This window comes from Stenella coeruleoalba (genome assembly GCF_951394435.1).
Source record: "Stenella coeruleoalba genome assembly, chromosome: 19".
Lineage (NCBI taxonomy): Eukaryota > Metazoa > Chordata > Mammalia > Artiodactyla > Delphinidae > Stenella > Stenella coeruleoalba.
In genome coordinates, this window is record NC_137165.1 from 39,345,106 (window position 1) to 39,368,785 (window position 23,680).

The 23,680-nt window shown below is 44.0% G+C and overlaps 1 protein-coding gene across 1 annotated transcript in view; it reads left to right on the top strand.

Moving 5' to 3' along the window:
- SOCS7 (suppressor of cytokine signaling 7) overlaps positions 1-23,680 on the top strand; it is a 33,584-nt gene that overhangs the window by 3,113 nt on the left and 6,791 nt on the right. Inside the window, exons 2-8 of the mRNA XM_079906110.1 lie at positions 5,846-5,910; positions 8,215-8,319; positions 9,790-9,920; positions 10,364-10,532; positions 13,004-13,132; positions 19,472-19,607; positions 20,024-20,177. Of these exons, the coding sequence (XP_079762236.1) occupies positions 5,846-5,910; positions 8,215-8,319; positions 9,790-9,920; positions 10,364-10,532; positions 13,004-13,132; positions 19,472-19,607; positions 20,024-20,147 (859 nt within the window). The 3' untranslated portion in view covers positions 20,148-20,177. The remainder of the gene's footprint in view (positions 1-5,845; positions 5,911-8,214; positions 8,320-9,789; positions 9,921-10,363; positions 10,533-13,003; positions 13,133-19,471; positions 19,608-20,023; positions 20,178-23,680) is intronic.

Here is a 23,680-nt window from a genome sequence, read left to right on the forward strand (position 1 = left end):
TCCAGCATCAGCTGTGGGATGCGGGCCAATTTTGTCTTCTTCATACTTCCCCCCGTTTTTTAATCTGTAAAATGGGAGTGATTCCTGTCTTGTTCCTGTCCTTATAGGAATAGAGTGAAGACAAGAGAAATTGAGATGGAATATTTTGTGCTTTTGGAGGAGAAGCAGTAAGATTGAACTGGTGATTTTTTTTTTTTTTAGTGCTTAGGATTTGGTGCTGTTAGATTTTCTTGTTAGCTTCTCCACAGCTTACTATGTGCCAGTCTTGCTGGCAGCCTCGCAGCTGTGAGAAGCTTGATAAGTCTGGCCAGGGTAGTTGTGATTTCTATGGATCTGCACCTCCTTAGTAAGTCCGCCCTGTTGGGAGGAAGGATAAGTTTGGATTTTTAGCTTGTGCTCTTGTTTTGATTGGTAGGACCTGGAAGCCATGAGAAATGTCAGTCTTTTGCCAGAAGGTATATGCCTGCCTTCTTATTGTTGGAGTTAATTACGAGTCTCTGCAGTCTTTGCTGTATAATTTGGGGCTTTTACAGTAACCTCTGGGCATGATTCTCTTTGCTCTTCTCAGCATTTAACTTCCTCACAGCTATTACTAGAAAGTACCTCCTACAATCATTTTTTAATTTTATTTAATTAATTTATTTTTTTGGCCATGCCGCACGGCATGTGGGATCTTAGTTCCCTCACCAGGGATAGAACCTGCTCCCACTGTGGCGGAAGCGCAGAGTCTTTTTATTTATTTATGTATGTACGTATGTACGTATGGCTGCGCTGGCTCTTCGTTGCTGCGTGCGGGCTTTCTTTAGATGCAGCGAGCGGAGGCTGCTCTTCGTTGTGGTGTGCTGGCTTCTCATTGCGGTGGCTTCTCTTGTTGCGGAGCACGGGCTATAGACACATGGGCTTCAGTAGTTGTGGCACGCAGGCTCAGTAGTTGTGGCTCACGGGCTCTAGAACGCAGGCTCAGTAGTTGTGGCACATGGGCTTAGTTGCTCTGTGGCATGTGGGATCTTCCCAGACCAGGGCTCGAACCCGTGTCCCCTGCATTGGCAGGAGGATTCTTTTTTCTTTTTTTGGCTGTGTTGGGTCTTCATTGCTGCGCATGGGCTTTCTCTAGTTGCGGCAAGTGGGGGCTACTCTTTGTTGCGGTGCACGGGCTTCTCATTGTGGTGGCTTCTCTTGTTGCAGAGCATGGGCTCTAGGCGTGCGGGCTTCAGTAGTTGTGGTGCACAGGTTCAGTAGTTGTGGCTCACAGGCTCTAGATCACAGGCTCAGTAGTTGTGGCGCACAGGCTTAGTTGCTCCACGGCATGTGGGATCTTTCCAGACCAGGGCTCGAGCCCATGTCCCCTGTATTGGCAGGTGGATTCTTAACCACTGCGCCACCAGGGAAGCCCGAAACGCTGAGTCTTAACCACTGGACCTCCAGGGAAGTCCCCCTACAATCATTAATAAGGCTTAACAGTTTACATATTTTAACATTAAGCAAACTTTAGTTCCTTTCAGATGCTTTAGAGTCTGCTAAGTTGACCTTCCTGGATATACAGAGCCTTAGGTCTAGTATGAGTTAGCTTAGGTAACTCTTTTGAAGTGAAGGAAGAAATGGGCCCACCAGCTAATCAGGTTTCTGTTCTGAAGAACTGGGCTAGGCCGTGTAACACACATATGTTGGGATTCAGAGAGCTGGGCTTGATGCCCGTGGGCTTCAGTGTTATATACGATTGCTATTTCAGGAAAACCAGTGAAGTTCCCTTGTCTGTTTCACATATGTTTAGCTGATTGTCTTCCTTTGTGTTTGGTGAGAAATAGCATTTGATCTTACTTTTTTGAATCATCACATAATACATACTTGTTTGGAAATGGGTACCTTGTTCATTTCTCAAGGTTTGTTTTTTTCTTACTTACCAGTTGAGGATATTACTGGCAGTCTTCATAGTTGTGGGGTGGAAAAATGGAGAACAGTTCTGTAGTGGTTTCCTATCTGGGAAGAAAGATTCAATTCTGGAAAGAGAGGCAGGCTCCCTTGGCATCAATTTGGGGCCCTGCTGTCGTGGACAGACCTGGCAGACATGAGAAACCCTTTTCTCTGTTTTCCTGGGTCTTCAGGTCTAAGGGGTCTTTTTGAGAAAGAGCATGACATGCTGAGAGCAAAATGATTTTATGGTGTGGTGAGGAGGGTCTGATTTTTTTTTTTAAACTCCAAGTGTTTTTATTTTTAAAATTATTTATTTATTGGCTGCATTGGGTCTTCGTTGCTGCGTGCAGGCTTTCTCTAGTGTGGAGAGTGGGCACTCTTCGTTGTGGTGTGCGGGCTTCTCAGAGCTCAGCACGCAGGCTCAGCAGTTGTGGCGCATGGGCTTAGTTGGCAGCATGTGGGATCTTCCAGGACCAGGGCTCGAACCCGTGTCCTCTGAATTGGCAGGCAGATTCTTAACCACTGTGCCACCAGGGAAGTCCCAAGGAGGGTCTGACTTTATGTTTCGGTTTTGGGTCCATATTCTGTTGATCTTTTTAACTATTTTTCCATGAAGTGGTTGTGGTTGACAAGCTCTCTTTTGGAATGAGCAGCCTGGCTTCAGAAATCTCTGTCCATTTGAGTCTTGTGTCTTTTACTTCTTAACATTTTGTCCACTGACATCATTCCTAAGGTTTTAGACCTTGGGCTACACCTCTGGGCTTTTCTCTGGAAGTTCCCTCCATAGGTTCTTTAGTTGGTTTATGGTGGAGTTTCAGATCTGACCGTGTTGCACAGATGCCTGTGTATTGGAACTAAAAATGAACATGTGGTTTTTGTGCCTGTAGCTCAAGAGCAGACACTGGCTTACGATGTGTTGGCAATGGCAGAGGCTGGCTGGCTTGGCGCGGTGTGCCTTAGCAGGGGCAGAGGTAAATTGTGGCCGCAAAACCTGGTATTTGGACATTCTACTTTAGAAGTTAGAAAAGGACATGTGTAAGTCTTAGGACACCATAGAGGGGATTTATGGACAAGAGAGGGAAAGCATTACTATTTCATTGTTTATATTTTAGGCTTCAAGGAATTTGAAAAGTGGCCAGTGGTTGTATCAGTGTGTTGTCAGCCTGTCTAGTCTAATGAACTCCTTTTATCCCACAAATCTGTTGCTATACAGTTAGTAATTTGCAGAGTGGAAATGGGCAGAGGCATCCTATCTCTGTTACCTGCAGCACAAGCAGTGCATAGCTGACACAAAGGACTACTTGCCTCAGAGAAGACCTTTACCTAAGGTCTTCTGCTGCCCCTGTCTTGTTCTGCCATCCGAGGCATAGCCCACCAAGTCCTACCCCACACCACCCATCAGGTTTTTCTGCTGCTAAGATGCAAGTGGCCCACTGGCAGAGTTACAGTGGCTTTAACTTTGTACCCTAATGCTTGTCAAGGTGGTCTGGGGAGGAATAGAATAATATGGGAATGTAGTATAGAAGGGTTAGTTAAAAATGTTATCTGGAGCTGTGTCATTCATGTTGCTCTCCAAAAAACAGCACATCCAGCTTAGAATGGTTATCATTTTAAATGTTTCATATATATAAGAAGAGATGTATAAAGTGTATGTACAGTAATAATAATGAAATGTGTACCTGGGTAACCATCACTAAGCTTTAAAAATAGATGTTATCAGTACCTTTGAAGACCCCTGTGTGTTACTTCCTGATTACATCTCGCCCTCCCCCATGTAACCAACCACCATCCTCAATTTTATGTTCATCATTCCCTTGCTTTGTTTTTTATAGTTGTCTAGATTGGTCTTTTCATGAATGACTGCCATTAGAATGCTCTCAGGATCCTTGAGACAGAAACTGTTTTGGATTTTCAGTTAGACAATATCTCCCCAAAGAGAGAAGGAAGCACTCATATCTATTATTAGCCTTTCAGCCTCTTAGACCTTCTACTTCTTTAACCTTCCTCATTTGCCAGAAAAAGCCATCCTAGGGCTCTCAAATGGCTCCGCTTGGGTTTAGAGTCGTATGTATTTCTTTTTCTAGATCCTAGAAACTATGATTTTCTTCAAAATGCCAGGGGCGGGGAGAAGATGAGCTGGAGTGAGAAGGCCTCCGCAAGATGTGTGCGTTTGGGTACTGCTGTTCTTCAGTGCTTGGCACTGAGGAGGCTCGTCCCCAGTATGGGCAGATGGCAGAGTAACGCAGCTTCCTTTGAAAAGAGGCAAACTGCCAAATGGCTGAGGTGTGAACCCTTCGAAAGGCCAGGGCTTTAGGTTTCTGCTTGCTGAGTTTAATCTTGTATCCACAAGTTACTGAATAAAAATCAGCTTGAAAGCTCTTCAGTCTTAAAGTTAATGTCCAGTGGAATTAACTTTCCATTCCAGCCCTCTGGAGTGTTGAAACTAAGCTGCAGACTGCCATGAGCAACTTTTATAAATAGAGGGACTGTGTGTGCTTGTGTCTTGTTCTGATGTAGCCACCTCTCCTGTGTGTGCTGTGGGCGGGGCGTTGACAGTGGGCACCATCATTAGACTTCTCAAGCCTCATCGTGGAGGTGGCTGCAGAGGGCGTGTGAGATAGGTCAGGAGAGGGATTCCGGCATCTTGGCTGTTTCTGAGTAAGGTCTTCACAGTATGGTTTTGAAATTCTGTTTGAAGTGAGTTCTGAGAAGAGCAGACATCTCTGTTAAAACATAAATGAATAAAGATCTTCCAAAGTCAAATATTTTAAAATAGGATTTCATTTTGGATTTTCTTTGCTTCTGCCCCTGTCTATTGGTGAAGTTGAAGTTTTATTTCAACCTTTGGGTGAGAGTAATTTTGGAAAGTGAGCCAGCTACAAGGTGTGGAGTCAGGCATTTAATTTGGTGGTAGAATTTTTTTTTTAAGCCTGATTTGTTGACATATCATTTATATACCACCTAAAATTCACCTTTTTAAAGTTGCTCAGTTTTATTAATTTTGGCAGATGTCAACATCATAACCTCTGCCATAATCAAGGTATAGCATATTTTCATCACCTCCTCAACTTCTTTCCCTTTTAGTCAATTCAGTCATTCTGAGGTGAGTTTTTTGAGCTCAGCACGTTTCTAGCCAGAAAGTCTTTGTCAGAGTCTTTTGGATTTCTTTCATTTCTCGCCCAAAAGCCAGTTGAAATTGGTGTGTCTTCACAGGACATCTGGGTTTTCCAGCTGGTTTGGGAGCAGTATCAGGAGCAGTCCTGGGGGGAGAGCTGTGACTGGCAGCTCTCAAAGGGGAAGAGGCCGTCTTCTTTGGGTGCCAGGTAGAGCTCCTAACTTGAAGAGGCTCCCCTTTGGTTTTGACCTATGGCTTGGAGGCATTTTGCAAAAATCAGAGTTCTTACTGGTTGAAGATTGCATGTGTATCCTATAGTGCTGTCCTCAAGTCCAAAAATCTTGCCTGATTCATTTTGGGACTTCCTGCTCCTAGGAGCAGGCCCAGAGGGAAAGCTGGTGCTCTGAGGTGGCACCTGTTCAGGTCAAGAACCTTTTTCTTGGCTCCCATGTGAAAATCAACTCTGTGTGCGACTTGCTTCTTCTAGAAATGGACTTACTAATTACCACTCAAGGTGTTTTAGTCTTTTAATGTGATGGGTATGGAAAGCTCCAAAGAGATTTCTTATTGCTTTGTAGGCTGCTGAATTCTGTAGCCAAATCTATTTAGGAATTGCCTTAATTGTTTTATTCTCCCCCTTTAAATTTTAGGCTTTATTACAAAAGTGTGGCTGACAACGACTAGGGTTTGCTTTGTTTTTTGGTGCATCTGGAATTGAGTGTTGCAGTGATTTTTTGTTATTGTTGTTGTTGTTGCAGTGATTTAAATGCATGTGTGTTCATTCCGCACCTCATTCTCTGTGTGCTTCTCACCCCTCAGGAAACCCAGGTTGACAAGAACTCAAAGTGCCTTTTCTCCAGTCTCCTTCAGCCCCCTGTTCACAGGTAAGGGTGATCTCTTTCTTTTTCTTCTGACATCTGAAAGCACGAGTGTTCTGAGACGAGTCAGGAAACACTTGCAGATGCATCTCAGAGGGAGCTTCAAGCATGTCTGCAGTTATTTTCTTCATTTCGTGCCTGCTGGGTTTGGGGTGAGGCTATTTTTATGGTGTGAAATGTATTCTTGACTTTGGATGTTTTATAGTTTGAGGTAGAGACTGCATGCTGGTAATTATGTGGCCCTGGCAGTTATGCAGGCTTTAGTTCAGGGTCATCACATATAAATTAAAAGTAGAAATTACAAATTTATAGGCTCATAACGCATAAAGGACTCCCCAAAAGTCATACAGTTCCTGTCCCTGCTTCCAAGGGAGTTCATGGATTATCTAATAAACATGATCCATGATGATCTGGTCTATTTTTAAAGACTTTGGGCAAAGGGGATCACATGAACTCTTGTCTTACCCATTTTAGGGGCTAGCAGTTCTTGCAGCTGTTAAAGGGTTCTTCACTGGATCTAATTTAAGTCTCTCCTCTTGCAGCAGGGAACACAGTTGCTAAAGTAGGAAAGCGGTCAAATGTCCTTTTGCCTTCTCCTTTAAAGGGGGGCTTTTTCTGAGGGAGACCTTTTGTTTTGTGAGTCAGGTGTGAAGCTCCTGCTTGAATGAGCTGTAGAAAAGGAAGTCTGGAGCTCACAGCCTCAAATCTCAGAAACTGAGTGCTCTTCACTGGGCATGGCTGAGAAGCCTTTAAACCAAATCCCAATTTCAAACTCTTTTGGATACTGTGTCCCTCAAAAAAGATGATTGCAAGAATTCTGATCTGGGACTGGACATTTCCAGGAAAATGTTAAGCCAGCTAGTGGAACCCCCATCACTGGGTAGACTGCTGTGAGCTGTCAGGACAGGTGAGTTGGTGCCTACACTAGGCACAGGTGGAGAAGGAGGTCCTCTGTTCATATCCCCTCTGTTCTTATCCCAAGCAACGAATTAAAGGATCTTATCCTGTAGCAGAATGTCTTTCTAGTTAGTAGTTGTTTCCCTTTTAAAGTAATGAAACCCACATTTGTAGTTTCAGGTTCCACGTTCTTATTTCAAAGAGCCTTAGCTCTCTTGAATTACATCCTTTAAGTGCATACAATCTAGACCTCTCTGACCCTTCAGGAAACCTGGGCTCATTGCATTGCTCTGGGCAGCTAGGCCCTCAGTCATTAAGCTGTGTGATGAGTTCCTAGAACTTCCACTGATGACTTTTGGTAGAGCTTTTCTGCTTATCTTAATTAGTGTTCAAGACCTTTGTTAAAAAAAACCATATTAGATTCTGAAAACCCAGCTTCTGGCCTTTTAGAGATATTTGTTACCTCATTTTCTTAACTGGGAAACATTAAAATCCTAGCTGAGGGGTAATTCAGCTTCCCAAATAAGAAGAAGGTGTTGGAAATAACACCCTAAGGGCCAAATTACAGAAATCCCAAATTCTGAGTTGTGGATCAGGCCTACCAAAACAAACTTATTCTTGGCTGTCAACCTTTTGTCGATAAAATACCCTTCGTTCTCTGGTGATTCAAGTGGAGAGAGGTTAGACGGGGTTGGGTGGCAAGAAGGAGTGTATATGGCAGAGAACAGAACTGCGTGACATGCTGGGAAGTAAGGAAACCATGTGCCTGACTGAGGAAGTAGTTAATTATTAGGGTTGTAAATGCACTTTTCGGCCTTTGCAGCCTCAACTATTAGGAATTAATGGATATCTGAAATGGTTGGTTCTCTTATGAGTGAGTATCCTGGAAAACCTAGATGTGGAAAGCCCTTTAGGAAGAAGGTAGAGCTAGCATTGGGGCCTCTATCTGCATTCAGCTTAACAGCTCTTACATTTAAATGGCACTTGCTCTCCATGTCCATTTGGGCTTGTAACAAGCTGCTTGCCTTGCTCTCTGAGGCAAAAATTGGTATACAAATCTGTAAAAAATAAGTGGTGTGGGTTCTATTTGAATAAAGAAGGCCTCTTATTCAAGGTTATATCCTCAGTGGCAGAGCCAGGATTAGTTGGCTTTTCAACTGTCAATCCCATGTTTTTGTCTTAAAGATCCTTGATCTTTAACGGGGTTAAGGAATGATGGAACTTAAAATTGACTTCTCAGGTGGTTTTTTTGGGCGGGGTGTGGGATTCCAGCCAAGGAGCATTAGATTTTGAGCTTTCTGAGAGCCATGGACCTCTCTAGCCTCCCTTGCTTGCCCTCTGTTTCCCTTTGCTTCCTGGCCTTGGCTTTGGGCAAGGTGCTACTGTAACATGCTTGCTCCATGAATCCCTCAGGTGAAACAGTGTCACTTGTGGACGTGGACATCTCTCAGCGGGGCCTGACCTCTCCACACCCTCCAACTCCCCCTCCTCCTCCAAGAAGAAGCCTCAGCCTCCTAGGTATAGTTTCCTCCCCTCTCTGTCTTCTTGCCCTAGTGGGAGGGTGAGCTCTATGGACCTGTTGTTCCTTGCCAGGAGCCAAACAAGCTCCTGGGTTTCTATTGATGGCCCAATTATTTCTTGTCCCTTTCTCAGCACCCCTGTCCTCTCCCGAAGTGGTTAAATGGGTCTCTTACCTGCATGCTATAACATCTACTGTCCATATATGGATTCGATCTTTATTTATTTATAAAGGGTATTTATCTTGCTCTGAATCTACTGCTAGTAGGCAGCTTTAGGGATATCCTTACTTTCCTGCTTTCAAGCCAAGGAAACCAGATTAAGATGATTGTTGCCCTGTGTGCAAAAAGACAGGGTGAAGGTCAGGCCATCTTGCCCCAGAGGGCAGCCTGATGATCCTTCTCCCTCTCCTCTGCCTTCACCTTGCTCATTCTGTGCCCATATTTCTGAACCTCTTGCTTTTGTTCTCTCTTCTAGATGATATCAGTGGGACGCTGCCTACATCTGTCCTTGTGGCTCCGATGGGGTCTTCCCTGCAGTCTTTCCCCCTACCTCCGCCTCCTCCACCTCATGCCCCAGGTTAGCTTAGCCTAGACGCAGGACTTGCAAGAGTGGGGAGTACCAAGTGATATACTTCTGAAGGATGGGAGAAATTTATTTATGGAAATAACAGAATTTATGAGAAAGCTTAAATTGTATCCCCTTGGCTGGACCAGAACTCCTTGGAAATGAGGCCAAGAACTGGTTTTTCTAACCCGTTTTCTTTATGGAGGTGAATCTGATTTTTGGTAGAGATAAAAGACTATTGGATATTTTTGTCTCTTTGCTGCTGAAACTGTTTTGCAGTCTTTGAGTCAGTATCATTTAGGAAACTGCCTTAATTTTAGTAGAGGGAGGAGGTTTAATATGTTGCTGGTTTTCAAAGTTCTGTGGTTTTCTAAGCTTTTAGCATTTACTGCAGCCTTGTAAGTAAGTCCCAAGCATTCAGTAGCCCATACCTGCTTTGCCAGCCTCCAGTACCCAAGGCATAAAATGAATGAAATGAATTATTTTCTACTCACCTGGCAAAATCTACTTGCCTGGCAAAATCATTGCTCTTCCCGGGCAAGTAGGCGAGTCACTATTTCCAAGGCTGCTTTACTGGCACTTCACCTCGAGGTGGGAGAAGTTGGAATCGCTCTAGGCTGGTGAAGGCCCTGAAGTAGTCACCTTAGTCAGGTTAGTGAGCTGCTCCTTACCCCTTTCCTGGGGTTAAACGCCCCCACCCATCCTTCACAGCTTACACGAGCCCACACAGCTTTTTGTCCCAGCCCATCCAGCTCTTCCCCACTGCTTTGGCTTCCACCCTTTCCGGCTTATCTTCTAATGCCTTGCCCCTCTTCAGTTAGCCTCTTTGTTTTGGGGGGACGGTCTTCTTGAGGTTGGGAACAATGAGGGTCGACAAGTGACCGCCACTCTCTTGCCCTGCAGATGCGTTTCCCCGGATCGCTCCCCTCCGAGCAGCCGAATCCCTGCACAGCCAACCCCCGCCACCCCTCCAGTGTCCCCTCTACCGGCCCGACTCAAGCAGCTTTGCAGCCAGCCTTCGAGAGCTGGAGAAGGTAAGTGGTGCCTCCTCTTGCGTTCTCCTAATTCTGTTCCAGCTCCCCTTTTATTATTTTTAGAGGAAGAGTAGTTTCCTTGCCTCTGTATTTACAGTGACAAAACAATATACTGCTATTATTAGTTCTATAAGAGATGTTGTAAAATTGAATCTGAAAAAAAAAATCTGAACGTGATGGAGAAATGTTTACATAGTTAACCCAGGTCGCTCTTCTCTTCTTTGTAGGGCCTTGGTAATGGAATTGTAAAATTATTTTTCTGTTACTTTGGAGACCTAAAAGTGTGATGAACCTGGTGTTCATTGCTAATGGTTGGGACACTCCTAGCAGCCTTTACCTATTGCAGTGTTTTGGAAACGGGGTTCTTGTGGTAAGAGAAATTGTGCTGAAAACTTTGACATTTCTCTGTTCTGTTAACTACTTGACCACTTCTTCTTTGATAGTGTGGTTGGTATTGGGGGCCGATGAATTGGGAAGATGCAGAGATGAAGCTGAAAGGCAAGCCCGATGGTTCTTTCCTGGTACGAGACAGCTCTGATCCTCGTTATATCCTGAGCCTCAGTTTCCGATCACAGGGTATCACCCATCACACCAGAATGGAGCACTACAGAGGTGAGAGGTGCTGGCATTTGAAGGAAGGCTTCTTCCCCCTTTGCCTTTTCCTACCTTTGCTATCTGACTTTTTCATTGGAAGGATTCATAGAAATGGAACTGTGAATGGGGAGGAAAATCTCGTAGACTCAATTGAATATTGATATGGGCACTGATTTCGATCACTGGAAGAAATGTTGGTGGGGGTTGGGAGGAGCCTAAGGGTGCCGTTTAAAAGTATTCTCAGCATCTTGTCTACTAAATTGGAGAGTCTGAAGAAGAACAGAAAAAAGCCAGTAAAACTCTTGGTAGAAGGAAGAAATAACCTAGGACCATTAGACACATTCTTCCAAACTTTGGTTTATAATTAAACTTACCATCTAGAGATATTTACTATTAAATCATATATACAAAGAGGAGAATTTGTTGATCCTGTGACTGTTCTGTTCTGAATTTCTTTGCCTGGAAGTCCCATCAGCTCTTCTTGCCAGGCAGCATGGTGATAATTATGTCTTCTTTTGGTCAGCTTTGTAGTCTCATAGGAAATAGTCATCAGAACTCTATGAGAGTTTGTGGGATCAACGTGCTTTAGACTGTCTGTCTTCCTTCCTGGCAGTACTTCCCCCTCTGTGGTCCGGTTGTGCTTAATATTCCAGTGATGTCGAGAAGCTGACTTGTTCAACACTGCAGTCTGGATGGGCATTCTGTATTTGACTTGGGCCACAAACTTGTGATGGTCATTGGTGGTAGGGCTGGCTAATATATCCTTTGTCAAAAATTTGTAATATGCTACAAATTTAAAAAGTGTGGAGAACTCTGGGGCGTTTCAGGGACTTGCCCCCCTATCCCTCATACTCTTCCCACATGTGATCAACTTCAAATGAGCTATATTAGATATTGCATTTCAAGTAAGGGGCTCTTTCATGCTCTTCTCAGGCACCACTGTCTCTCTCCTGTTCTCAGCCATGTTCTGCGGGATTTATTTGGTTTGCTTCTCCTGTTAGACAGGAAGTACCTGTTTAGGTCAGCATAGCTTTGTCCATGGTTTCCTCTGCCCCCATCTCTGCTTTCTTATTTATTTATTTTTGCCTGCGTTGGGTCTTCATTGCCGCGTGCGGGGCTTTTCTCTTGTTGTAGCGAGCAGGGGCTACTCTTCATTGTGGTGCATGGGCTTCTCATTGTGGTGGCTTCTCTTGTTGCGGAAAACAGTCTCTAGGTGCACAGGCTTCAGTAGTTGTGGCACACGAGCTCAGTAGTTGTGGCTCGTGGGCTCTAGAGCGCAGGCTCAGTAGTTATGGTGCACGGGCTTAGTTGCTCTGTGGCATGTGGGATCTTCCCGGACCAGGGCTCAAACCCGTGTCTCCTGCATTGGCAGGCGGATTCTTAGCCACTGCACCACCAGGGAAGCCCCTCCACCTCTGCTTTCGAGATGCATGAAGAGAAAGGAACTTCAGTCCAAAGACCTGAGAATTAGAGAACTGTGGGGTAGACTGCTGCCTGTTTTCCTGCTGTTTCTAAAAACAAAAATCAAACAAACAAACAAAGAAAAAGCATTTCAGAGTGAAGTGCTTTTATAAACCTATTAAAATGATGTGACTAGGCCATGGAAATGAAGAATGAATGCTTGACCTCTAGGTTCCTGATAGGTGAGATGCCAGGAATGGGAGGGCGTTTTCAAATGGTTCTCCAGTTACCTTTTGTTCAAAGGGACTTTTATTCCTTGAATAAATGGAATTTTTAATAGAAGCCTGTGGGCCTTTCAGTTGCCAGCTTGCAGTGGAACATTTGTCTTCGTCTTTTTAAGTGATCCTGTGAGAGTAATTAGGGAGACTCACATCTATAGTTCTCTTGAGTGATTAGTATCCCTTTTGTGACTCCTTTGGATTTAGTGCTTTAGTTGTTGGAGTTTTTTTGTTGTTGTTTTTTTTAAGTCATGGGAGTTCAGATTCCCTTTTGCCTTCGGGATTCTAAAGTTTGGGGTGGGATCTTTGTAACATGTTGGAGCATGGGATTTTAGAAGTTACAGAAGAAAAGACTTAGAATTTGATTTTTGTGCCTAACACACATATGAATGAGTGAGACCCACAAAACTGCTGTTCTTGTCTTTCCTGGACTATTCCATGCATACTTGAAGACTTAGATATTTTTGAGGGTATGTCATGTAAACTCGCTTTTGCTATAGCAGTCTTTTCTTTATGGTCTGTGGTTTAAAGATTCATGTTCATAGCCAACAAAATCTATTTATATCTCTTTTTCTGACTTGAATTTATTATTGTTTAACAAAAACCTTGTAAGACCTACTTTATGTCTTATTAAAGGCAACATCTTTCCATTAGTTGTGGAACAAGCAGGAACAGGGACCTTTGTCTGACTCAGCTTGACTAAAAACTACCCTCCCAGAAGTGAGAATCATTAAAATGTTCAAGCCAGCCTCTCAAATCTTTTCGAAGTAAGTTTTGCATTTTTTACCTCTCCTTAACTTTCCATGGCAGGAACCTTCAGCCTGTGGTGTCATCCCAAGTTTGAGGATCGCTGTCAATCAGTGGTGGAGTTCATTAAGAGAGCCATCATGCACTCCAAGAATGGGAAGTTCCTCTATTTCTTGAGATCCAGGGTTCCAGGTAAGGCTATAGTTACATTAATTATTTAACTGACTTGGGTATGATCCAGTGTAGGATCTCTACCCCCTCCCCTGCACCTCCCCCCCCCAAAAAAAAAAACCAAACCCAAAAACACTTGAAGCTTTTTTACCTGAAGCTTTTCTTCCTGGCTCTTGTAGCAACCACTCTTCCTAGATCCCTCTCCTGCCCTTGTATTGAGAAGGAATTGATCCCTCAACATATTGAGAAGGAATCTTTGCTTCTTTGATCATATGAATGAAAAAACTGATCCCACCACTGATGTCCAGGAGTCATGTGAATATTTAACTTGCAGAGGTATCTCGTTGTCCCTGATCCAGGCATCTCACACTTACATGTGAAACAGAGAGCTCTTAGGTCATCTCCTTGGGGAACAGGGAAAGTAAAAGAGTATTCACTAGAAATGGTGAGTGTCAAGGAGGCTGAATTTAATAGCAGTCTGCTCTGTCCATTTGTACGAAACTTTCTGTCAAAGAGTAGATACTTTTTATTTACCTATTTATTTATTTATGGCTGCATTGGATCTTCTTTGCTGCGTGCGGGCTTTTCTCTAGTTGCGGCGAGCGGGGGCTACTCTTCGTTGTGGTGCTCAGGCTGCTCATTGCGGTGGCTTCTCTTGTTGCGGAGCATGGGCTCTAGGCACAAGGGCTTCTGTAGTTGTGGCATGCGGGCTCAGTAGTCGTGGCTTGCGGCCTGTAGAGCACAGGCTCAGTAGTTGTGGCGCTCGGGCTTAATTACTCCACGGCATGTGGGATCTTCCCGGACCAGGGCTCAAACCCATGTCCCCTGCATTGGCAGGTGGATTCTTAACCGTTGCGCCACCAGGGAAGTCCAAAGAGTAGATACTTTTTGTTGTGTCCCGTATCCCTACCAGTACTGAATACAGAGACTAGTCTCCATTTGGGAGCACTGGGCAGTTCCCATCCTTGCTGGTGTGGTTATGTAGTCTTTCTGCCCAAGTAGGGAGGTAGCTATATAGTCTCTATTGAAGGGTGGGGAGAAGGGATGGTTTGCGAGAATCTGCTTTTATAGTGTTGGAAAAAAGTAAAATGGCAAGCACATTAACTGAGGAATTTGTAAGATACAAACAGAACTTAACATGAGAACTTCATGCTTTGCCATTGAATCAAATTAAGGTTCTTAAACAAACTGGGTGCCAAGAAATTGCTCTAAAAAGACGTTACAGGGAAGCCTCCAGCAGAACATTAGTAACAGGATTGAACCAGGTTACAGGAGTGTGTTTTATAATCTTGGTGATTTCAATAAGGCACAACAGGGTGCGAACCGTATTAATTCTCACTTCATTTAGTATTTGCCTCAGTGCTGTCAAGACAGTTGGGTCTCATGCAGTTGACTTGGTTAAAAGGAAAATGTTAGAATCCTTTCTTACAGGAACTGACTCTGCTTAGCAATCTTTAGAGTTTGTGGCTTTTGGGGTATTTATTTAACAAACAAACATTTATTTTTTAAACTCAGTATCAAAAATAAGCCACTTCTCTATGCTCAGAGAGCTCTTAGCTTAAAAAAGGGGACAGGTAGGAAGATAAAGGCAAGAGCACATGTTAAATTCAATACAAGACATGACAGTGATTGACAAGGACAGGGTGGGTAATCAGCTCTGTTTGTGGGTGAACCAGGGAAATCCTCTCAGAGGATTCTGAAGTCTGGAGCATGTATCTACTTGTAGAGTATTGAGAGACTTCATGGAGTCTTGGACTCCTCAGGTATAGCACGTTTCATTCCACAAATGTGCCCTGTCTGCAGAAATTTTAAGTAAGATTTTTAACATTGTTAAGGGTTAGAGCTTGCAGTGATTGCTACTGTTTATTGAGTGCCTATCATGTGCCAGGTACTTTGTCAGGTTCTTTATTTCAGTAGCTGTAATTTCTTGCAACAGTTAGCTAATAGATTGGTCTACTTAAAAAAAAAAAAGATTATTTTCATTTTGTCAGTGAGGAAACTTAAGGGTGAGGCCCAAAAATGAAGAAGATGTGGCACACATATATAATGGAATATTACTCAGCCATAAAAAGAAACAAAATTGAGTTATTTGTAGTGAGGTGGATGGACCTAGAGTCTGTCATACAGAGTGAAGTAAGTCAGAAAGAGAAAAACAAATACCGTATGCTAACACACATATATATGGAATCTAAAAAATGGTACTGATGAACCTAGTTGCAGGGCAGGAATAAAGACATAGACATAGAGAATGGACTTGAGGACACAGGGTGGGAAGGGAAAGCTGGGGCATCAACATATGTACACTACCAAATGTAAAATTAGGTAGCTAGTGGGAAGCAGCAGCATAGTGCAGGGAGATCAGCTTGGTGCTTTACGATGATCTAGAGGGGTGGGATCGGGAGGATGGGAGGGAGGCTCAAGAGGGAGGGGATATGGGGACATATGTATGCATATGGCTGATTCACTTTGGTGTGCAACAGAAACTAACACAGTATTGTGAAGCAATTATACCCCAATAAAGATCTATTAAGAAAAAAAAGATTAGAATTAAATCAGACTTCTTTTCAGAAACCATGCAAGAAATAAAAGAGTGGATTGAAATATTTAACGTTTTGAAACAAAAAACCACTCGCCTAGAATTTTGTATCAAGCGAAATTATCTTCTAAAAATAAAGGAGGACTAAAGACTTTCTTAGAAGAAAAAAAGTGAAGCCACTTACTCTAAAGGTTACTCAGTGCTGAAGCCAGGATTCAAACTGAGGCCGAACTAACTCCAAATCTTGTGCTTTATTTCCCACCCTCTGTTATGGGAAGAAAATAGCAGTAAGCCAATTGCAGGTTGAGTTTGCTGGGATTTGTGGAGAGGACATGAAGAAGTCAGAATTGTGTTTATTAGTGGAGACTGTCTTTCTGGGACCTGTGAGGAATGCTACAGGTAGGATATCCATTTGCACTTAAAATGGTAACCAAGTTGACAAGGCAAAGCGAATTAGTACTTACCCCTAGACTGTAAGTGACCTCTCTTTGAAGGATTGGGACAAAGAAGGCAAGGCCAGTGTTCTCCTTTACCATTGTTTGCTGCCTTCCTTTGCTTATCACAGAGGTCTAGGCATTCTGTGAGGCTGACTTTATTAGGGGGGAGGATTCCCTTGAGGAAGTGGTAGTCATTAGAATGTAGGTTGAGCTCTGTCAGCCTGCACCAGGGATTATAACACGGTGCATTCTAAAAGGAGCCCTTTTGTTTAGACTTTGGGATGATGATAACTGAATGCCTACAAGGGGCTAGTATTATTTCATTTAACCCTTACAAAATCCCTTGAAGGGATGTTACAGTCTCCCTTTTTTTTTTCTTTTTTAAAATACAGATTAAGAAACTGATGTGCAGTGAGTTGCAGAGTCAGGATGCAACGTCAGGTTTTTCTGGCTCAGATCTAGAGCTGGATGCAGTCACAGCACATCCAGACTGGTGTAAAAGGATGCCAGGGCTTATGGGAATTTTAAAGCTGGGACTAATGGGAAAGTTCTGGATGGTGGCAAGTAAGGAGCAGAAGGAATTTAATAAGTGGAATAGTTCGCATCTGGGGGAGGAATCGGTGGTAAAAACGATGGCACCTGAGCTTGGTTTGCCCCTTATCTCTTCTCATGGCAGTGTTGGAGCATGGTCATGGTAAATCTGAGGTTGCTGATTACACCTCAGTCTGGTCCATTTCACAGTTGTAAACTAAACCCCTAACACCAAGCAGCAATCTCAGGAAGAGAATGTGATCGGATTAGCACAAAACTTCTGTTGCTGTGAGAGCCAGAACTCAAAGTGAATGTGTCCTTCTTAGTTGGGAGAATCTCCATCATCTGTGAAGTGCCTGAAGAGAAAACACTTTTTGTTTTTTTTTAATCACACTTTGAATTGGATAACTCTAAGGAAATTGGTCGCTTCCTCTTTTGTAACCATCATTTAGGCCATGATTACTTGTTTAGGGCTATGTCTTCCTTGTATCCTAGAATTTCTCAATTTGGCCCTATTGACAAGTTTGGGGCTGGATAATTCTGGCCTTCAGGGAACAGTTTGTTGTGGGAGGAAGACCTGGGTGTTTGGGTGCTCAGACCTGAAAGACGTTTGTCACTCCTAACCTGCTCTTTTTTGGGGAAAGAGAAAATAGCCAAGGGGCTGGAAACTGGATTTGCGCCCAGGACCCTGGCGTGAGGACCAGAGGAAAGTTCTTGATGATCACTCTTCTACCTTGTCTTTCACTTTCGCTGCACTGGTGTCTTATGTTGGATTTATTTCCATTTCTGACCTCATCTGTTAACAAGCTCTGGATGTCAGAGCTTCAATCATTTTCTGTGTTTGCGGGCAAAACCAGGGAATATCAGAGAATTAACAGGTTTCAAATTGCTATTTGTGAACTTAAGGCTAAAAGTAACACAATTAAATAGGCAAGTATTATATGGTCATTAAAATTCAAGTAGGCAAACAGTCAGATAATTGTATGCTACTTATTATCCTGACCTCTTTAAGCACAAGTCCTATAGTCCTTCTTTGGGAATAAATAATTAGGTGCATAAATTACTTTTATCTCTGAAACGTCATGTTGAGTTTAGCAATATTACAACCAACCCCCCAGGAAGCTTTCTGTTTGTCATAGTTTAATTTACTAAAGACTGTTTTTAAAACATGAGAGAAAGGGTAAAATTCAAAGAGGAATTTGAACCCCAATCATTTTAAAACCACTTGAGTTTAAATATATTCAAGAGAAAAATCCATGTGTGAATTTTTTTTTTTTAATGGTGTGTGTGGGTGGAGGAGGGCTACAGTGCTTCAAAATATAAGCCTTAGATTTGAAGGGATGGAGGTGAGAAGTCAAGAGAGACTGGTCCTGAATCAAGGAGCTGTGACTATCTGGACAGCCCCCCTGTCAGACAGTCACAGGGGCAGGCACTCTGAGGAGACTCCTGGAGGACCCTCCTTTGAGGTTCCCTGGGCTAAACTCTTCCTCAGACAGAGCAGGTGTTCAAGGAAGGCCAGCTTTGTTGGTTCTGAGCTGTGAGCACATTCTCTCAGCTCAATAGGCCTCAGTTTCTTCATTGTAAAATGGGGATAATAGTGCTATCTGTCTGAATACGGCTTTGAAGACTGAATGAGTTAAATGATTTTAAGATAAGCTTACTTGTTTAGCATAACATGTATTTCAATTTTTTTTAGAAAGTCAGTTGTTAACGACCATGAAAGGGCTTTGGGAGGCAATCTACAAGCTTTAATTTTTTCTTCTCATGCGTTCAAACAAAATTTAAAAACTGGTTGAAATTAAACTCCAAAAATACTAGATATTTTATTTCCCAACAAGTTGTCTACAGAATTTCTTTTGATATGGCAATGGCTGAGAAAAGAATTCTTTCAAAGGTTTTGCAACTCAGATTCTGTCTGAGAGCACTTTTCTTGTTTACTTTCCATAGCCCCTTTGTTTATTGAAACCAGGGTATTCTTTGTTCCCCTGAATCTGTTTCAGTGTCCCTGCCATTCTGGGTGTCTCCATTCTGTGGTGTTGACCCCTGAGGGGGTTGGAATTTCCCAGCACAGAGTCTGCTGATATTGCGATGAAACATAAGAGTGTGGGGCTCCCATCAGCCGTGGCTGGCATTAGTCAGCAGGCACTTGTGTGCACAGTAGTACCAATTCCAGCTTGCCCAAGCTACTGTAGTTGCTTTTCTTTTACAAGCATCATCCTCTTTTTTTCTGTTCCTGTACCCAACCTAAAATTTCAGAAGCAAGGAGGGTGGTTGGTGGGGGTGGAGGGTTGGTGGGGAGTAAGAGGTAGCTAAACCTGACTGTCCCGGCTTGAAGTAAATGGCAGGAGTGACAGGCTTATAAAATTTGATCCTAGCTGTTGCCTTCTGCTTACCAGCCTCTCAGGTGGAATTTGGTGGGGACCCCTCTGAACAGCCTTTCTGAGTCCTCACCTTCAGGGTACTCTAGATACTAAACAAGTGTCTCCCATTCCCAATAGGGATACCTTTGATTCTTGCCCTGCACTGAGAGCCTTGGGCCTGGGATTGGCCACTTGGCTCCGAGCAGTCTGTAGCTCGGCATTTTTTCATTGAGCTGTTCTGAAGAGCAAGACTCTTAGCTGTTAAGAGTGAGGCTGGGGAGGCCTGCCGCAGGGGAGCATAGATTCCCTTGAGTATGAAGTATGGTAGTGGTGGTATGGAAATCAGCAGTCCTTTGTGGAGGGGAGCTTTTGTACAGAACACATAGATGAACTGTAAAGAAGCCCCATTTCCCTTCCCTGGATTCTCTTCATAAGGAAAATTATAGTTAGCTGTATAGTGTCATCTGAATATTTCTCTTGGTTTTCGTTCTTGAAGGACTGCCACCAACTCCAGTCCAGCTGCTCTATCCAGTGTCCCGATTCAGCAATGTCAAATCCCTCCAGCACCTTTGCCGATTCCGAATCCGACAGCTCGTCCGGATAGATCACATCCCGGATCTCCCACTGCCTAAGTACAATGGGGTCTTTAGAGGTGGGGCAGGAATGGAGGGTTAGTTGCAGTGTTCGTGAGGCCTGCAAGCTGAGTGTACAGGCAGAGCCTGGCAACTCACAGGCGTTGTCCTTTCACTTCTCCTATGTCTTAGCACCTAACTTAGAAATGTCACATTACAGCCAGGAAGGAGGCAGGTGTGTGTGTGTGTTGGCTTCCCTTCTGCAGACTCTGTGAAGGGTAGAGTGGAGGTGGTAAGAGGGAGGGAGACAGAACTATAATAAGTGAGAAAGTGGGAATTTTGTCAGGGCAACAAAGAGTCTTTGGTGTTGTCTCAACCATACAGGGATTGAAAAGAAGGGAGGGTTGAATAAAGGTGGTATTTCTTTTATAAGCTATGTATAACATTTGTGTGTATCCCTCTTGTGTTATTCGTAGGCCTCTGATCTCTTATATCCGAAAGTTCTACTACTATGATCCTCAGGAAGAGGTATACCTGTCTCTAAAGGAAGCGCAGCTCATTTCCAAACAGAAGCAAGAGGTGTTGGAACCCTCCACGTAGCGAGGGGCCCCCTGCTGGTCACCACCAAGGGTATGCCTCCACTCTGCCTCACTGTCCAACCTAGTCTCCGCCTGAGCGGTTATCATGCACTGGGCTTCGTCCCTCTTCCTCTCACCCCATGCGTATACCCTGATCCAGGCATCTGTCCAGAGAGTCGCCACATTTGATCATGGAGTCCCAGGGAGGCACATACCCCAATTGGGAGAAGAGCAGATAGACACAAGAGGCTTAAAGAGTATTTGCCAAGCAACAAGCGAGTTAATCACTGAATATGTATAAAGAAAACACACAAGTGCAGCTAAGTGTGCAGCCTTCTCTCCTACTTTGGCTGATCGCCCTGATATCGCACAAATGACATATAAAGCAGGAAAGCAAAGGGGAAGAAAACTTCATCAAAGGGAATGCAAAATGCCCTTAATTGTAATAGGCATGCACTTCACTGAGAGTTCCACTCTGTCCCACGGCTTGGAATATGGGGATGAGGAAAAAACAGCTTGCTCTTCTATTTAGAATTCCATCTAGGCCACTGAAAAGTAAATTGTTGAAAAGAATAAATGAATTAACTAAGGAATTCATTTATCTAAGAGGCTCTTCTCCCATTGCTACACTGAGTATTCATTTATTTTCCCATAAAATATCTTGGAATACTGGTTTGCACACATGAATTTTAATTAGTCTTCTTGGGAATTCCCTGGCGGTCCAGTGGTTAGGACTCCACGCTTTCAGTGCCAAGGGCGTGGGTTCTATCTCTGGTCAGGGAACTAAGATCCCACATGCCTCAGGGCTCGGCCAAAAAAAAAAGTCTTCTTAAATTGCACTAATGTGAACATTGAAAGGTAGAGGGGAGTAGGGAACAAAATTGCTAGAGAATGGTGATTTTGGTAGTGTGGGTTATGTGCAAGATCTCACATTCTAGTGATCTACTGCTGGGATGCGGAGACCACCCCCAACCCCTTTTACTGGGAGTGTCCTTTTTTTAAAAAAAATAATAATAATTAATTAATTTGGCTGTGTTAGGTCTTAGTTGTGGCAAGCGAGATCTTTCGTTGCGGCACTCGGGCTTCTCTCTAGTTGTGGTGCATGGGCTTCTCTCTAATTGCAGCACGCCGGCTCTCTAGCTGTAGTGCACAGGCTTAGTTTCCCCGCAGCATGTGGGATCTTAGTTCCCCGACCAGGGATTGAACCCGTGTCCCCTGCATTGGAAGGTAAATTCTTAACCACTGGACCAACAGGGAAGTCCCGAATGTACTTTTTTTTTTTTTTTTTTTTTTTTTTTTTTTTTTGCGGTACGTGGGCCTCTCACTGTTGTGGCCTCTCCCGTTGTGGAGCACAGGCTCTGGACGCACAGGCTCAGCGGCCATGGCTCACAGGCCCAGCCGCTCCGCAGCATGTGGGATCTTCCCGGACCGGGGCACGAACCCGTGTCCCCTGCATCGGCAGGCGGACTCTCAACCACTGCGCCACCAGGGAAGCCCTGTCCTTTTTTAAAAAAAAAAAAATTTTATTTATTTTTGGCTGCGTTGGGTCTTTGCTGCTGTGTGCGGGCTTTCTCTAGTTGCGGCGAGCGGGGGCTGCTCTTCTTTGCGGTGCGCGGCCTTCTCATTGTTGTGGTTTCTCTTGTTGCGGAGCACGGGCTCTAGGCACGCGGGCTTTATTAGCTGCAGCATGCAGGCTCAGTAGTTGTGGCTCATGGACTCTAGAGCACAGGCTCAGTAGTTGTGGTACATGGGCTTAGTTGCTCCGCGTCACGTGGGATCTTCCCAGACCAGCGCTTGAACCCATGTCCCCTGCACTGGCAGGCAGATTCTTAACCGCTGTGCCACCAGGGAAACCCCTGAGTGTCCTTTTTAAGCACTGAATTCTTCTGCTTCTCTTCTAACCTCCTCTGTTCCCATTCCCATCCCCCATACAAAACAAACTAAGGGGAATAACCCACAGGAGTGACAGCCTTAGAGTGAAAAGTGGGCTTTAATTCTCCCCACCCTCTCAGTTCTCTTCTTAATGGGAGAAAATGACAACTGGTGTTTTTGTCCTATGGGTTTTTTTGTGGCTCAGCTGAACCCAGCTGTGTGTCTCCTCTTGGCTCTGGTGGTCCCTGATCCTGTGCTACTGCGGGGGAGAGCATGTGAGCCAGGTTTAGCAAGGAGAGAAGGAATGAAGAAGATCAAGAAATGGTATCTCCAGGCGGCTGCGGGAGTTTTAACTTAAAGGATCCTGGGCTGGATGTACAGTTTCTTTGTCATGTCTTCAGTTACAGGCATACCTTGGAGATACCTTGGGTTCGTTTCCAGACCACTGCAAGAGAGCAAATATCGCAATAAAGCAAGTCACATGATTTTTTTGGTTTCCCAGAGCATATAAAAGTTTTATCTATACTATACTGTAGTCTGTTAAGTGTGCACTAGCATTATGTCTAAAAAAATCTACATAACTGAATTTTAAAATATTGCTAAAAAATGCTAACCATCATCTGATGATGTGGGATTGCCACAAACCTTCAATTTGTAAAAACGCAGTATCTGTGAAGTGCAGTGAAGCAAAACAAGTTAAACGAGGTGTGACTGTATCCGCGAGCTGTATGCCCTTGGAAGTGTCTCCTAAAACATCTTAGTGCTCTAATGTCTAGGAGGGTTTCTCTGCTTGGTGGCTTTGCATTGATTAGGGTGGGGAACTAGGGGGGCCCACCTACGCAACTGCGCTGTCGAGGAGTAATTGGGACCCTTCAGTTAGAGCACCATTTCTGTGGGTGCTGTGCCTTAGGAGGGGCCCCCACGAGCACAGGCACATTCAGAGAAAGATTCAGGATGGTGGGGGGGCTCCACACTTCATCGTGTGGGGAATAAATGATTATCATGGACCAGAGAAGTTTTAGGGTACGAGGGGCTTGGTGACCAAAAGAAGTATTTGATGGATTTTCCTAAGGAAGAGTGATTAAACTTATTCTGTGTGGTTCCAGGGGGCAGGAGAAGGACCACAGTACAAGTTTTAAACAGATTTCATTCCGACTTTAGAAGAAGCTTTTTAACAGGTGCAAATATGGAATGGTTTTCCACAGGAGTTAGTGAGTTCCCCATCACTTGTTTAGTCATTCAGCAGACATCTATAAAGTAGCCAGTGTGAATTGGGAAGAGGGTGCTGAGCAAGATAGTCAAAGGCCCTGTTCTCACAGAGCTGCAGTTCTTGTAGGGAGAGACAGACAGCCACATGTAAGTAAGTGAATAGGTTAATTTCAGTTGACTGTACATGTTATGAAGAAAATAAAACTGGGTGAAGTTTAGTGGTTAATGGTAGCATACAACTCAAGTTTGAATGATCAGGGAAGGCTCCTGTGAGGACGTGACATTTCAGCTGAGATTTGAATATCAAAGAGTTAACCATGAGAGGATCTTGGAAGGAGGCATTCTAGGCAGGGGATCCTATAAGTACAAAGGCCCTGATATGATCAGGTATAGGCTGGGGCTAACCATTTGCCACGAGTGTGGGGGGCAGTCACGTATTGGCAAAGGATTACACTGAACTCCCGGGGCCTCTTT